Here is a 16,799-nt window from a genome sequence, read left to right on the forward strand (position 1 = left end):
TGAGTTAGCTGCGTTTTCAGTGTAGCTAATTCAGTTTGAAGCACTACTCATCTGCAGAGTTATTCTGTTTCTGCTTTAGAGCTAAATCATGATAGAACCATTATTTCTGGCATATATTTCAGTGCAGTCAACTATTTAAAGGCTGGTTTTATTGAAACTTTAAGTAATTTGTTAAGTGGTTCCATTTTATGTAAGACGTTAGAGCTGACAGGCCACTGAGAAGGTGGATTTTAGTTACTGGGGCTAATGAATGTCCTCTGCAGGAGCTGACTGGGAAGTTGCCACGTGTTTTCCCTCTGGAGACGGGAGAGAAACCCCCAGTGGTGCAGCGCAGACTTGGCCTGGCGCCCAATGCCAAGGCAGAGGTAAGTCAACACCTTGAATATCAATTGTGTTTACGCAGCAGATGTACCGCTGTGTGTACTTGTGGTCTAACACGACTGGCTGTCCCTGGCTGCAGGATGAGGCTGCCCAAAGAAAGCAGATGAAAGACATCTTCACTGGTGCTCTGTACAGAAACTCAGAATCAGGCCGAAATGTCCCAAATAGCAAGAGGACAGTTCATCGGGGGTGTCACACAGGTATGATTACAAAGCACCAAAAACCACACCTACTTAAAAAAAACAAGTACAAGTGAATAAAAACAAAGCTGTGTTGTCATTAACATTTTATGCTTCTTAAAAAAAACTCTTAGCTTTGCATTTATGTTTTGCAAAGATAAAAAATTTCATGCTGTAACATCTGTCACCTGAATGGTTTGTTGTCTTTCAGAGGACACTGTCATGTCAGAGAGTACAAGCTCCATGTCAGATTCAACATCCCATGACAATGGTGAGTCAAATGAAACACTCACGTCGTGTATTTGCAGCATTTTTCACATTAAAAATACGTCACTCACACGTCTGGTGTTAAGACACCGAGTAAGAATGCGCAGTCACATTTCAGTTGTAAACTCAAAATAGCACACTTGGCTTGTCGTGCTGGAAAAGAAAGTAAGCTTTTTTTGTCATCTGTGAGTGGGCTTCATGAAAAGATCATGTCTTTGTTTTTCTTCTCCCAGAAGAGTCTTCTCCCAGTGTGGCTGCTGACCAGCGCTCTCTGTCTCAGCCCCGGCTCACTGTGGGCAGCCCTGACCACAGGATCAGCAGGAAGTTGTCGCCAGTTGAGATTTACTACGAGATGAGGACACGCCGCAACTCTGTAACAAGCTCTGTTAGGTACTTAGATACTGCAAGCTGGGCTGTCTGCTTGATGTGTCTGTGTGTGTGTACACATATAATCACGATTGTTTTCATGTACTGGTGATAAATGTTAAATTTCCATGTCCTCTCGTGTTACTTCTCACAGCCCAACTCACTCTTTACCAAGAAGTGCATCTAACGTCGAGGGTAGAAGTGTTCCCGCTACTCCTCTCTTGGCCCGAACTGCTCCAATCAGCGTTCACGTCAGGTAATCTGTGATACAGTGCTGCTTCTGTCTGATCCAGCACAGCTACGGCTCCCTCCCACTGTGATAACTGAGTGGTTGGAAATGGCTTAATGGCTTAGTTCAATTTAGACACAGAGTCAGGGCTGGAACAACAATTAGTGTCATATTTAGCTACCAGGGAGGGCTTGAGCTCATCGTTTGGTCTTTAAGCATAAAAACTGTCCCTTCTTAAGTGATTTTCTGTGAAATGCAGTAACATGGTTTTGAGGAAAATTACTTTTAATCACTTCTCTACATCCACAGCTGCTCTGAGTCCTCTCCTAATGTAAGCTGTTACGCTAATCTCTGCCTTAGGTCGGATGCGTCGGGTGGTAACGGGTTGAAGCAGTGGTCGGGCAGTCTGGATGTGCCCTATATGATTCCACTGGCCCAGGAGGGCTCTTCTTCTGACCGCCGAGGCTGCCCTTACAGCTCCCGGGCCAGGCGCAGTAATAGCTCAGAGGCCCTGCTGGATCGGTCGAGCCTCCCTGATGATCCTGCTCCGAGAAACGGGATGCCTCCCAGAGGAGGGCCCTACAAGAGCTCAGAGACACTGACTGATGGCAAGCTGCGACACATTCACCTGGGCAGCCCTGAGAGACATGCTGATGGCTCTGTGGAACAAGCTAAAATGCGTCTGTCCATGGGCAGCAGAGGGGCTGGTGGAGGCTACAATGAGCTATTGATGGACTATATCTGGGGGAAACAGCAGAGGATGCAAATGCAGCACCACCTGTACCAGTCCACAGGCAGGATCTGGCAGGACATGTCCTCTCCTCGTTCCTCGACTGCGGCGGCACCCCCCCATGTGAATGGCTTTTCCCATTCCCAGGTGCACCTCCCTAGCGCTGCCCCACCTTACAGCCCCATGGTCCTCCGAGGGTCCCAAGCTGAGCTGCGCAGGGTCAAAGTCACCAGAACCAAATCTTGCGGACCCTTTATTCCTTTGCAGCAACATCCCCAGGATGCCATCCTGCTGTCAGCGTACGAGTCTCCCCTTCCTGCCTCTGGCACCACCACATCCTCCATACCCAACCTACATCCTTACCAGACCGAGCTGTCTGGCCCCTCCTTCAGCCGCAGACCCCCACAGTTCTCTCTCCCGACCCCAGAGGACTCAACGCGAAGCTTGCATAAAGCCCTGGCTCTGGAGGGACTGAGGGACTGGTACCTGAGGAACGCCCTCGGCTATCCTCCTGCTGCCTCAAAGGGCCACGAGGCAGGGATATCTCGCCTCTCGCACCCCCACCCTCTAGTGCACCAGGCCCAGTCTGTTCAAGGTGAACCAGCCAACCTCCACAGGTCTCAGATGCCCCAGTCAGCCAGCTTTCACGGTCACCCGCTGCATGGAAGGTCAGTATTCTTGTTGCTTTGTCTCTTTTACACCTGTTTGTCTCTAGGTGGGAATCATCAGTGTTGTGAGAAAGAATTCACGCTCATACATCATAATAACTGGCAAAACAAACAAGCCTAAAGGAACTGAACATGTTCTTTCATTATTGTGCATTGTTTTATGTTACATTGCACTCAAAGCACAAGAAACGTTTTCGGGTTAGGTCTGTCACTTTTAAGAGATGTGTTTTTGTCTGATTTCAAGGGGCAGTTTGTATGTTTTAGAATAGATTCTGCATAAAGATACATTTTATTGAACTGCAAATACCAACATGCATGTGTGTGCACATACAGTCAGTCTTTCAGTATTAACACTGAGATTCACTTAAACAGGTCATATAATGCTTTTTGGCTTTTTCCCCTTATATTTTATTATGTTATATATCATTGTTATGCATGTAATAAGTTTGCAAAGTGAAAAGGCCTGAAGTCCACCCAGAAGGGAGTCACCATCTCCCATAGAAATTACTGCCTGAAAACAGCTCGATTGTAATCCAGACTTTACTTCCATAACCTATCTATGTTACTATGTAACATGTGTCATAACACTCGCCTAGCGGCTAATGTGGCACACCCTCAATGACCTAAATATGAAATTAAAATATCCTATCTAAAATAACATAAGATACCCTCCAGGCAGTCAATGAATGTAAAGTTATTACTGGGATGCAGAGACAGTGCACAGTTAAAACATTACGTTTTTACGTTAAGTGAAAGAAAGAATAAATGTGCCGCACTACTCTGCTTCTGATTGACTAGTAGTCTAACAGTAGTAACTTTGCATGTGCAACTCCCGACAAAGATCAAATAGAAGTGAGATGCTTCACTAGATAGCTAAAACGGAGTGTTCAACACACAGGGTGAATAAAGGTGCTGCAGCAATGTGCAGTATGACATTTTTTTGAAAATTAAACCATTTTAACTTATTCTGGTACAACCCCAAAATAAAATTATGAACCTGAAAATGAGCATAATATGACCTCTTTAAATATCTTTCTCACTGGAGGTTAGCAGCAAGCCTTCCAGCAGAGGATGGTGCTATTACTCTCACTCTATTCCCAACCATCTATCATCCTGTGACTTTTACAATGGTGGTTGTTTGTGTTTGTATTTTGCGTGGTCAGCATTACCTGCATCTTTCTGCCTCATGCCAACATCCGGGCACTCGGATGTCTCCTGATCAAAAACACTCATGTTTTCTTATTCATAGGCTTTCTTGATTTTTCTCAAGTGGCTTGTGACAGACAGCAGTCCACGCTCTGTTATATTCTGACCATGATTCACACTTTTTATTTCATGAAGATGTGTCCCTACTGTGGTTTTACCCTCCACTTCCCGCTTCATGTTTGTGGAGTGCTGTATTGATTTGTCTTGCTCGTCCCCAACAGGTCGATGGAGTTCTCTCTCTATCAGGACACTCCTCAGCCACAGATGCAAGAGGTGACCCCAAAGGAACCCAGTGCAGACCCAGGCACCTTAGTCTGAAGCAGCAGAACACACACACACACACACACACACACACACACACACACAGTACATTTTATGAGCAACAACACTGTAGCCTCACACACACATCACTAAGACTCACATAGTCACACAGTCAAGTTGATACAATGTGACCTCAACAGCAAAGCAAAACACGGCAACCTCAGCAGAAAGAGACTGGAATAAATGACAAACTGTAGCTGTACAGCGTGAAAAGGCCTTGGCAAGTTCCCCGTGTTATAACTTATCCCACTTATACAGTATCTAATAACTTGGTCATGCTGTACTTCATATATTTCTGGTCCTACACGAGCAGTAAAATCCTTGCTAATAGCCCTGAAAAGTCTCCCGAGATATAATTTTTTACAGAATATATACAACTCTAAATTACTATTTTGTATCTTCTGTGATATAAAGAACAGTTATATTAAAGAGGTAATTTATTGCTCATTAATCGTATGATATACAAAGATGTTATATGAGCTCACATCATTTCAAAAGTATTAGTACATGCCGGTGAATGTGTGTTACTATGTAAACTATGTAAAATGCAGAAACATGCTTCAGTCTTCATCCGCCATTAATTTCGCAGCCATTTGTACTTTTCACGTTTGATACAGGAAGGGCCATGAACTGTAGCGTACTGTTGTAGCACGCAGGAGTGCCTAAATGTTTTAGGCATTGGTTAGGCACTGGTGAGAAAAGTAAAGTACTTTCTAATAATGTGAAATGCTAGCATTAAAATCTTGTAAGGAAAAATTGAAAGCAATTCACGATGTCATGAAATTAGGGTACTTGGAATGATGTCATATATATTGAGATTTGTCAATTTGTTTTCTATATTCAGCTCGGTGCTGGCTGATACATGCGGCTTTCTCTGTGCTGACCTTGACAGAATAATTAGACCAGTTTTAGGGTAAACTTGAGGGTTGTTGTGAGACCTGCTGTATGGCAGTAGCACATGACTATATGCCAATAATTTACTCGTATCAAATCAGTTTTTCTGTATTTAGTTGTGGAGGATTTGAAAGTCGTATGGAGCACTTTATGAACATCTTAAGCCTTAATTCCCTATAAAAGTGTCTCCAAGAGAGATGACAGACAATAGGAATGTTTTGACAGGGTTTATAATTGGGAAACATTAAGAAAAGTGAGTTTTGTCAACATCTACTGAAGGTCTATCTGAGTGTTAGTCTGTATATAGTGTGGATTGTACTGATGAGTTTGAAGCTGATATTCTATTCCCGTACTAACAATGTAATTTTTAAACTAACCACATAATATGTATTTAATCAAAATAACCTGCCCAACTCATTCCACCCCCAAGTGAGCACTATTTAATTGGTTGTAAAAAGTGAGATTGGTGGTGTGAACAGAATAGGGCTGCTGCAGTTTTGAATGACGGTGTGAGCAGGTCTCACACCAGTACATTTGGTAATGAGAATTCATGCAGGCTGATTTTTGTATTTGTCATGATTTCAACTCATTTCATGTGTATGGTTTTGTGTTGTTTGTAAAAACTTTACATTTTTTAAAATCAGAGTAGTGATGTGTGAAATATATTCTGATATAATTTAGCAACCAGAGTCTTGATAGCGTTCTACAATGGAAACTTCAGAAAAATCTGAATAATAACTGAAGTCCTCTTAGTGTAAACAGAACTTAACATATTTTTTTAAAGTATTTTTTTCCATTTAATGTACTTGATCTTTGGCCATCTTGGGACTCATTTGAATGTAATTCTTTACGTTTGTCATAAGTGATGTTGTTTTCTACTTTGTTACAAACTGTAGCACACTGTTGAATGTTACCTGGTTTCTTCTGGTGTGTTCACGTCCTCTCAGTATCCAGTTTCATACTGCTTCTTCCAGCTGGTTAAAGCCTAAAATCAAAGACCAAACTGCTGTGCACTGGGGGTCATAAATGTATTTTTCATAAAATGTAATGTAAGTTGAAAATTAATGAGCTAAATTCAGCTCTGAAGCAAATTTATTCAAACTATATTCTATTTATGAACCTATAACATTTTGTAGCTATCTACTGTAGCTCTTTCTCATCAGTGTGAGAACTGGTAATGTGTGTTAAAAAACATTTTTTCAGCAGTGTGATGTGTTAATATTTTAATATTTTAATTTTAATTTTTAAGTGCAGTTGTTTTCTGTTTCTCTCATCTCTTTATATCCAGGCCTATATGAAATAAGACTAGACAGGCCTGTCCTATACTGTATGTATGAGATTGTGCATTCATTCTACTTAATAAAGTGTCATGTTCAAATCAACACAGAATGTCTCAGATTTTTTTGTTTATAGTAAGACATACAGTAATAGTGGAAGCAGTACAGTTTTCTGTGTTTTTGTTTCTCATTCTTTACTCTGTTTTTGTTTTTAATACATCTAATACATTTAATTAAAAAAAATAAAATAATTTCAGTTATCTCGCCTCTTGACAGAAAAACATCCTTTCATGTCTACACTGTAATAAAGGCAAACAAAGCCCCCAACAAAAACCTACGAAGAAAAAGGCCAGTTTTGGGAATTATATAATGTCACCGGACTTTATGTACAAGTAAAAATGATAAATGTCTTAAGTTGTTCCATAACAACAGGTGCAACAAACTAACAGGGATAGTGTACTCACCCATACAGTCTTCAGAAGAGGTAATCTAATTTCAGAAGCACTTGTTTAAAAAGTGTTTAAAATGAATTTTCTTTGGATTCATGATGATTTGTGATCAATATCACAAAAAAAAAATCTTGTACAGTGTAACTGTTATATTGCTACACAAGATGAAGTTAACACTGCTCTTCCGTGTTATGGCACTTTTTGTGGTTCTTCCTATAGAAGAATGTCAAAGATAAAATAATTTTTATAAAAGAGATAAGGGATATTTCCAGCGGTGGTGAGAAGGTCACCACCGCTGGAAATAGAACATGGTGATAAATGTTAGAAACACAGTGCAGCAGCAGAAGCAGCAGCAGAAGCAGCAGCTTGCTATTCCTGGACATGAGTGTTTTTCAGTCACACGGACCACAGTGAGGAGCACAGCACGCGGGCTGGGGGACTTTGCGGTACTCATGCCAGGCTGATTTTATTTCCCACGCTGCAGATATTAAAACTGGATATATCACACACAGGGGTAAGTAGGCTCCTCCTCTAATGTTGTTGAGTACTTATTACGAGCGAATAAGACTCACTGAGTTGTTATACTACCAAGTCTCATCGTTAGGAGATGCCAACAACATGTAGGGTACTGCACTTAAATAGCTCAGCACTAGAATAAACTAGACTTCCTGCAAAAACCTTCAGAATAAAACTGTTTGACTGAGCAAAAATGACCGGAAGTCATCAAACAGTTGGTTCAAATGAACCTAAATATTGCACTTGTGTGAAAACGAGCTGCACGTTATTAACCTACGTTATTTTCCTCAACGGTTTTGTCTCAGAACTATGATTTTTTATTAATACAATGAGAAAAATGTAAAAGACTGGCAAAATGTGCACTGAATATTTTTAGCATGTCAAGCAATGCATATTCAAACAAACAAGCAAACTGTTATGCACTGTACAATGGAAATAACAGTAAACAGTATAAACTTTTATGATGGAAACCAAGACTGATGTACTGCTGGTACAAATTTTAGACTTTTATTTTGAAGTACCTGTAATACTTGGCAATTTTCTATTTTTCATTTGACGTTAGATGTCTTGTTCTCTTGTAGACATCTGTACCATTAGAGTGTACAACCACACAAAAATAAGCTGCCTTACCACTTACTGAGTGCAGTGAGAGCTGCCTGAAAGACTGTATTTTTTAAATCACTTATTACTGTCTTACCAAATCAATAGCTCTAGCCAAATCTCCCTGAATGAACTTGAATTAATTTGACTTGCCAGCCGTCCATGTTTACAACTGTGGTGCCCACACTGTTGTTGTCCATGCAATATCGGGACGAGTTCTGTTGCGGCCCGGGCAGTGTCAGGAGCTATTTACGTTGACATGCCACTCATCCAGCTAAAAATAAACATACATTTCACTCACCCCTCTGAAATGTCATTGCAAACAACTTCTTGCAATCAGTGACTTAAAGTACAAACTAGCTGCCAGAGACAAACAGCTAGTGAACTATTGTTTCAGAGACATATGATTGAAGAACTCCATTTTTGAAAGTATGCAAATGCATTTTTGTTGTAGCTGTCATCTGGGCCCATCTTCAGCTGTGCTCAAACTCATCAGGCTCTGGTTACAGTAATCATGTCATCCTCATATGCTGCTGCTATATCAGCCCTCCATTCAGCCAGCTCTTCAAATCCAGCTGTCAAACCCAGCCCTCACACATCCCCAGACACAGCAGTGAGTCCTAAACCTTCCTCCCCGTGCAGCAAACCTGCCCACTGTCCTCCAGCTGTACAGACACATCCTCATTCCCCTGAGCTTCTGGGAACTTATGATGAGCAACAGGAGAATCCTGCCGACTATGGCATTGGTAGGCAGCGCCCCAACACCACACTCCAACACACTGGTTGAGACCTTTTCCTTGATGTTGGCGTTACATTGTGTTGCAGGTGGTTACTACCCTGTAGAGATTGGAGAGATTTTTGTTGACTGTTACCAAGTGGTTAAAAAGTTGGGATGGGGTCATTTCTCTACTGTTTGGCTCTGCTGGGATATGGTGTGAGTACGGGTTTGACCGATTTGACTTTTCTTATAAAAATTAATAACAAAATGTAGTGATGATATAATTAACATAATAGTAGCTAACTGTCATATTTGTTTGCACGCAGGAAGAGGTGTTTTGTGGCTCTGAAGGTGGTGAAGAGTGCTCAGACATTCACAGAGACGGCCCTGGATGAGATCAAACTTCTAAAATGTGTCAGTGTGACTGCATTGCTTTTAAGAAGCTTTTTTAGAGATGTGCATAGTTTTCAGTAGTACAATATACAGGTAGTAGACCTGACAAGAGTATTGTTAGCACAGAAAACCTCTATTGTGGTGGTTATGGAGCAAGAAGATTCACTAATACAGTGAACAAAATTATAAACGCAATGCTTTTTTGCCCCCATTCATCATGAGCTGAACTCAAAGATCTAAGACTTTCTCTAGGTACACAAAAGGTCTATTTCTCTCAAATGTTGTTCACATATCTGTCAAATCTGATATGGTGAGCACTTCTCCTTTGCCAAGATAATCCATCCACCTCACAGGTGCGGCATATCAAGATGCGGATCAGACAGCATGGGTATTGCACAGGTGTGCCTTAGGCTGGCCACAATAAAAGGCCACTCAAAAATGCAGTTCCATCACACAGGACAATGTCCCAGATGTGGCAAGTTTTGAGGGAGTGTGCAATTGGCATGCTGACAGCAGGAATGTCCACCAGAGCTGTTGCCCGTGAAATGAATGTTCATTCCTCTACCATAAGCCGTCTCCAAAGGTGTTTCAGAGAATTTGGTATATATCCAACCAGCCTCACAACCACAGACCACGTGTAACCACACCAGCCCAGGACCTCCACATCCAGCATCTTCACCTCCAAGATTGTCTGAGACCAGCTACCCGGACAGCTGCTGCAGCAATCGGTTTGCATAACCAAAGAATTTCTACACAGACTGTCAGGAACCGTCTCATGGAAGGTCATCTGCATGCTCATCGTCCACATCGGGGTCTCGACCTGACTGCAACTTCGCACAGCCATTGAACGGGAGTGGACCAACATTCCACAGGCCACAATCAACAACCTGATCAACTCTATGTGAAGGAGATGTGTTGCACTGCGTGAGGCAAATGGTGGTCACACTAGATACTGACTGGTTTGTCGACCCCCTGGCCCCCCCAATGCAGTAAAACTTCCCATTTTCGAGTGGGCTTTTATTTTGACCAGCCTTGTTCAGTATATGTGAGTTAATGGTGGCATAAAATGCAATTTGAGTCAATGTCATAGCAGGAGTTTTATACTAGATAATATTGTGTGTAAAGCTCTCCGGCAGCTCTCACGTTTTGTAATATCACCAGTTGCTCGGCCTATCTGCAATGATTTTTTTATAATTAAATACACACCACCACCATCTCTCACTGTGGCTTATATTATTTTCATCATCATCAATCAAAATAGTTGCCATTTCATTGCATTTTAAAGATGTTAGGAAGTTATTTGTTATACATTTCAGTTTTTGTTTATACTGTAATATGTTTACTATATGACCATGAGGTAAGGGACAGTGACCCCAAAGATCTAAAGCGTGAGAGGATCGTGCACCTCATTGACGACTTCAGGATCACAGGAGTGAACGGAGAGCGTATCCTTTACATATAATAGCATTGCCTAATCTGAGTGGTGCAGGTATTGATTTTCCATCAAGTATTCTGATCATCTGCTGTTAAGTGTGCCTACACATACAACCATGATGACATCATCCTTATACAACAGTGGAAGGACTTTAAGGCGAAATTGTGTCAAAATGTTTATCTTCTCCAAATACCTCAGAAATTATATAATATTAAACTATAATTATAAACTATACAGTAAGAAACAAGGTCCTTAATTGCTCACCAGATGTGTGCATGGTTCTGGAGGTGCTGGGCCACCAGCTGCTGAGGTGGATCGTCAAATCTAACTACACTGGCCTCCCCCTGCCCTGCGTTAAGAGCATCATCAGACAGGTGCTGTGCAACCCTTTATTCCATCTTAAATCCTCCTTTCACCACTGACTGAGCTTTTAGTTATGCTCCTCATTGACATGGGGTGCAGTGACAGTGACTGTGTTTTCATTCCTTATCACAGGTTCTGCAGGGTTTGGATTACTTGCACACTAAATGCAAGATTATCCACACAGACATCAAGCCAGAAAACATCCTCCTCAGAGTGGATGAGGTTTACATTCAAAACCTGGCAGCCAACACCAAGCTGTGGCAGCTTCCAGTGTCCTCTGCTTTCACCAGCTCCTCGGGTTAGTGATGCTGCACTAGCAATCACATGTATGTCACATTAATGTCTACATTCAATTATTAAAGAAAAATGAGTCCCAGGCACCTGCGAGTTCCACACTGATGGAGGTGTTCTTGATTAAGTGCAAATATACTCTGCTGTTGCCTTTTCACTTATTTTCACAATCTGCTCATCTGTTCCCTGCTGATGTTTACACTTCCTGCCAGTGAACAGACGCTCCAGAGATAAACAGGTGTGCAACTTGAAATGTATTCTTCTGTCCATTATTATTTCAATCATTTTATTAGGACAGTTTTATTTTGTTGTGGTTGCATTGTGACCTGCGCGTATCTGCTATGACTTCCTAAGAGTTTGTCCAACCTGTTGGGGAAGCTGACTGGGGTTTTCCACACTCTGGGCCAGTGGGTAAGATGGATGTTGTGATTTGCTTTTGCACTTGAGCCTCTTAATTGCATCTTGACAACATCTACAAAGACGAAAAAAAAGAAATACTTACTAGCCTATGCACTTGACAGCTCTTATATGTTACAATAACTAGGGACAAAAACACTGAAATAGCCTGATTATAATTTGCGTGGTGACATGCTCTCGTGTTGAATATTTGCTCACATTTGCTGTTGTGGTATTTTTGTGTCCAGGGATGGGCAAATAGGTATATCAAAATGTATTTTAAAAGAAGATACAACATTATCTTATTTTAAGGGTATAAAAAATAAACTAAAAAATACAGCCGACATGCCATGTATCAAAATAAACTACTGCTTTTTATTTCCAAATACTAAAAAAACTTATCCAAGGTACCATGAAATCACTTTGCAAACCTTCAATCGGCCTGTCTGATCTATCCCTTCCCCAGCACACTGACTCAGCTGATTAAGTGGCCAGTGTTTGAGAGCAACAGCTTTTCTCTGCGTCATAAGTCATGTGATAAATCTGACATTATGCAACCAGTTAACAGATTAAATATTCATTTTAAAGTAACCAACAGTTTCATGTTTAACCAACAGTTTGCTAATGATTCCCGATTGTATCCTATTTTAGTTATAATTTAGTGTTTGGTAACAAATGGCCTACACAGTATCATGAGCTACTAAAACATGAGTCGTGGATGGGTTGGCAACCTGTTGTTTACTGCCGTTGTTAATGACAATAAGGCACAAGTGTGTGCATTTAACAAGTTACACCACCTCGTGGAATTATAAAGTAATTTTGTACAACAACTCTGAAACACTTTGTTTGTGCATACTAACAAAAACATAACAGATGCTGAAGGTAGCAAGCTGACTTTAAGTGTGAGGGCTGCTACTCAGGTCAAATAGTTAGAACATTACGTAAATTGGTAAATGATTAAACCTAGGCTACTGAAATAAACACCAAACTGTTACTTAACAGGAACTGTAAAGATTTGTAACAATTTATGCTCAAAATCGATGGAAAGCTGGCTTCTTACACGTTTCTCGCCTTGACCTTCTTCTTCAGGTCAGTTTTCTGTTCTGATCTCAACACGTCCGGGCAAATTACAGCGTAAGCACCAATCAGAGGCAGCATTTTGACGATGTCATCATGTAGAGTTCTCACAGAGTATTTCACAGTATTTTTAAACTACAAAATACAAAACACTGAAGTATTTTGATACAAAATATGAAGCCATTTTGTATTTCAAATACGTATTTGATATACATGTACCATATATACTGCCTATCCCTGGTTGTGTTACTAACAGGCTTCCATAGCTCAAAGCGTGGGGGTGGGGTCAGGGGGTTGCTTGTTGTAGGTTTTTGTAAGAGGACACAACTGAACAGATTTTGATGTCCTTCCAACAACCACTGTCGTGGTTTCAGTATAGCTTGTTGTTAGCAACATACTGTTTTACAGCGTATAGGGTAACACCTTCACAATTTATTATTGAGATATTCATACATGGATTTCATGTAAAACTCATGCTTATGGTAAATACAGACAATATGCATGAGAAAACACCTATTGGGAAAAAACAATGAAAAGTTGGTGAGGTAACGCATGGCTATAATTTTAAGATTTCAGTAACGCTGTATTAAATGTTGGTAAAAGCATCTAGCTGACAAATAAATACATCTCTAATATGTGAATACTATGTTGGATATTTTTTATGCTGCTTGGGGGACACCAAAGTCAGACATTTTCAATTCCTACCCCGGGTTGCTTTAATTTTCATGATTTGCAGAAGTTGTGATAATTCTTTGAGCTCTTTTCAGATGAATTGCTTTACTCTTATTGTTCCCCACAACTGACTGGACCCCTTTAGTCCAGCAAAGTCTCCAAGAGCCCAATTAAGAGGCTGACGAGGAGAGACAGGAGTCGACGTGGACAGGAGAGTGCATCGGATCACAACCGAAAAGACAAACTTCATGTGTCGTTCTCTGATGCTACTTCTAGCACCGGTAGCTCCACCTGTCACTCTAAGCTCACAGGTCCTAACCTCACGTTAAGGAGGCAGACCCTGCTGTTGGAAGATGCACTGGTCTCGACTCCACACAGCCACAGAGACTCCATCTGCTCATTGCCAGACCTCAAAACAGATGCTCCTGTCTCTGGCTCTAGATCAGTGTTATTACATCAGACTGCAGACAAAGAGCCGCCTCCACCTTCACCATCTTCTCCCCGTGGTCAGTCTCATACCATTTGTGTCTTTTTTCCTGAACTACAATGTCAGCAGTTTGTTCCTCTTCCTGTGGAAATCTATACCTTTTGTTAGAGTGTTTACACAAGTTAATTTTTACTTACTCTTACCTAACATCATCAGTAGGCCTACACACAAGTTTATCCTGATCTTCTTAGCCATCACATTCTTTTGTGTATTTTAGGTGTTAGTGACTCAGATGTACTTTTGGACCTACTAAAGCCTGAGAATGCGGATAAAATCCAAATCAAGATTGCTGACCTGGGCAATGCCTGCTGGGTGGTAAGCAAACTAACCTGAAATATTTATAAAATTACAACTAAATTGTTTCATGTTCTAACTAGTCAGCAAGTGCATCCATTCATCATGGCTGCATCCATAATGCATAATTTGTTCTGACAATAGAACATTTTTTAATCTGATTTGTTATTTGCATTAAAATACACATAGTGAGAATAATGCTGACTGGCCAAGATGTTGGAAAATATGTTATGTACCAAGCTAAGTGACGATTTGATGAATCAAAATAAAGTAAAAACTCTGTTCAGCGAGAAATGGGTGGGGCCTGTTGAGAGTTTTTTTTATAAATTTCCACATAAAAAGCCCCATTTTCCACAAACAGTACATGCTTTATCCGACTTGACTCTGTTTCCAGTGAGACACGCAGCCAACACCATATGCACACAGAAATACAAAAACAGTGAAAGTGGTAGTGCTACAGACATAAAACAACTTACATTTTAAATACATTTATTAATTTTAGCTGACGCTTTTATCCAAAGCACTTACATTTGCCATATATTTCAGAGGTCGCATGCCTCTGGAGCAACTAGGGGTTAAGTGTCTTGCTCAGGGACACAGAGGTGGATGGGGGATTGAACCTGGGTCTCTCACACCGAAGGCATGGGTCACATCCATTGCACCATCACCACACCCACAGACTTAAATTCCCATCGGCCACATTTGCTATCATGCTAACACACTAAACTGGGGCGGTGAACATGGTTAACGTTACATGTTGCATATTAGCATTGTCCCTGTAAGCATGTTAGCATGCCAATGTTGGCATTTAACTCAAAGGCTGCTGCGCATTAAGTGCAGCCTCACATCAATGTGTGGTTCTTAGATATTTGAAATCTGTTTTACTTGTTCACTGTAATTAAAGGCATGTTTTTAAGGCATTATATAAAACTACATATTATAATTATTGAGATAATATTGTACAGCAACATAATTTGTGCTAATATTATCATATATGTGTACTTAATAGTAAAAAGTCTGTAATTTCATTTAAGTTAAAGATGTTGTAGTAAAATTTACACTTTTTTTCCAGAACGTTGTTAACAGTCATAGATGGAGGTCATTTAATAGTGGAACATTAAAATCTCATCTCTCTTGTCATCAGCACAAACACTTCACTGAAGACATCCAGACGTGTCAGTACCGCTCTGTGGAGGTTCTGATCGGTGCTGACTACGGCACACCAGCCGACATCTGGAGCACGGCCTGCATGGTGAGCCGAGCACCTGCATAGATGGGTGTTTTTGATTTTTTGCCCCCAGCTCTCTTTTCTAAATATTTTGCATTGCTATTTCTGTCACACAGCCATATTTTATTGTTACTTTAGGCTTTTGAGCTGGCCACAGGGGACTATCTGTTCGACCCCCAATCTGGAGCCACATTCTCCCGCGAGGAAGGTTTGTGTTGTTCGCTGCATCCCTTCTGTCCTTGATCAAACTAAATGTGCTTGTAATACAAAATCTGCCCATGTTCCTTCAGATCACATTGCCCACATCATTGAGCTGCTAGGACCCCTTCCTTCCCAGTTTGCACTCTCAGGGAAAATTCCAAACAATACTTCAACCGTAAAGGTAAAATGCACGAAATTATTACAAATATAGTGATCTTTATTATTATTTTTATTACTATTTTAAATTAGTATTTGCTCATCATATGGGCAAATTGCCTGCATCTGAGATTTGGAGTCTTTAGTCACAACCTATAGTGTGACTCAAATTGTCACACTTTTTGTTTCATGAAGAATTAAGATAAGTTAAAAACCTGATGTTAACAATGTATTTGTTAACATCAATGTTTAAACAGTTTTCATTCACTAAAAGTAGACTTTTTATCCTGTGCAGGACAATTGCGACACATCTCAAAGCTGAAGCCATGGAGTTTGTTGGAGATCCTGCTGGATAAGTACGAGTGGCTGCGGGAGGAAGCCGTCCAGTTCAGCTCGTTTCTGCTGACCATGTTGGAGCTGCTGCCAGAGGAAAGAGCCACAGCTGCCCAGTGTCTGAAACACCCCTGGATCACCTCCTAGGCTTACCAGTTCAGAGCCCAGTGGACTAGCTCTGGTCAGGAGCAGGCCTGGACACATCGCACATGCCATGGGACTCGCATAGCTGTGGGATCTACAGTAGTAGGCTGGTGCTGGGATCACGAGTGCAGCTTTCATAAAAATGTTTTAGCCTGAGGACGACCCTTCTCCCAGTTGGGTCTCTTGGTCTTTTAATGGCAGTCTTATCTAAATCAAGCACATCAATGACAAAAGAGAAGTTTTTCTTTGGAAAATTCTTGAATTTCAATAAACTGACATAAGGTTGTTTTTATTTTTATTTCTGTCACCGTAATCAAGACCTTAACTTGACCTTAACTTGAAGAAATGCTTGTTTAAGTAGTGAAATAATAGTGGTAAACCAATCTGCACTGTAAACCCAGATAAGTTCAGAATACTTAAAAAATATTTGTGGAAACTGATTACCTCAAACTTTTTAAGTAGTGGTAATAATATTTAATTTTAAGTAAACCTTAACTTAAATATAATACATTTTTAAAAAACCTTTAA

The 16,799-nt window shown here is 40.8% G+C and overlaps 1 protein-coding gene and 1 pseudogene across 1 annotated transcript; both read left to right on the plus strand.

Moving 5' to 3' along the window:
* The first annotated feature begins 245 nt into the window (after positions 1 to 245).
* On the plus strand, positions 246 to 6,623 carry LOC119915385 (coiled-coil domain-containing protein 120-like). The gene is made up of 7 exons (XM_038734904.1): positions 246 to 365; positions 461 to 581; positions 772 to 831; positions 1,061 to 1,217; positions 1,348 to 1,449; positions 1,783 to 2,820; positions 4,248 to 6,623. The coding sequence occupies exons 2-7, from the start codon at positions 485 to 487 to the stop codon at positions 4,342 to 4,344; spliced, it is 1,551 nt and encodes a 516-aa protein (XP_038590832.1). The 5' UTR covers positions 246 to 365; positions 461 to 484; the 3' UTR covers positions 4,345 to 6,623.
* Positions 6,624 to 7,380: 757 nt separating this feature from the next.
* Positions 7,381 to 16,554, plus strand: LOC119915384 (annotated as a pseudogene).
* The last annotated feature ends 245 nt before the right edge of the window (positions 16,555 to 16,799 follow it).

The sequence above is a fragment of the Micropterus salmoides genome, unplaced genomic scaffold (assembly GCF_014851395.1).
Source record: "Micropterus salmoides isolate LMB-PRFRI ecotype aquatic unplaced genomic scaffold, ASM1485139v1 Ms_hic_scaffold_2098, whole genome shotgun sequence".
Lineage (NCBI taxonomy): Eukaryota > Metazoa > Chordata > Actinopteri > Centrarchiformes > Centrarchidae > Micropterus > Micropterus salmoides.

Excerpts from the sequence above, each read along its gene's own strand:
- LOC119915385 (XM_038734904.1), top strand. The coding sequence starts at position 485 with ATGAAAGACATCTTCACTGGTGCTCTGTACAGAAACTCAGAATCAGGC. Across the intron at positions 582-771 it reads TCATCGGGGGTGTCACACAG|AGGACACTGTCATGTCAGAG; the intron begins GTATGATTACAA and ends GTTGTCTTTCAG. Across the intron at positions 832-1,060 it reads TTCAACATCCCATGACAATG|AAGAGTCTTCTCCCAGTGTG; the intron begins GTGAGTCAAATG and ends TTCTTCTCCCAG.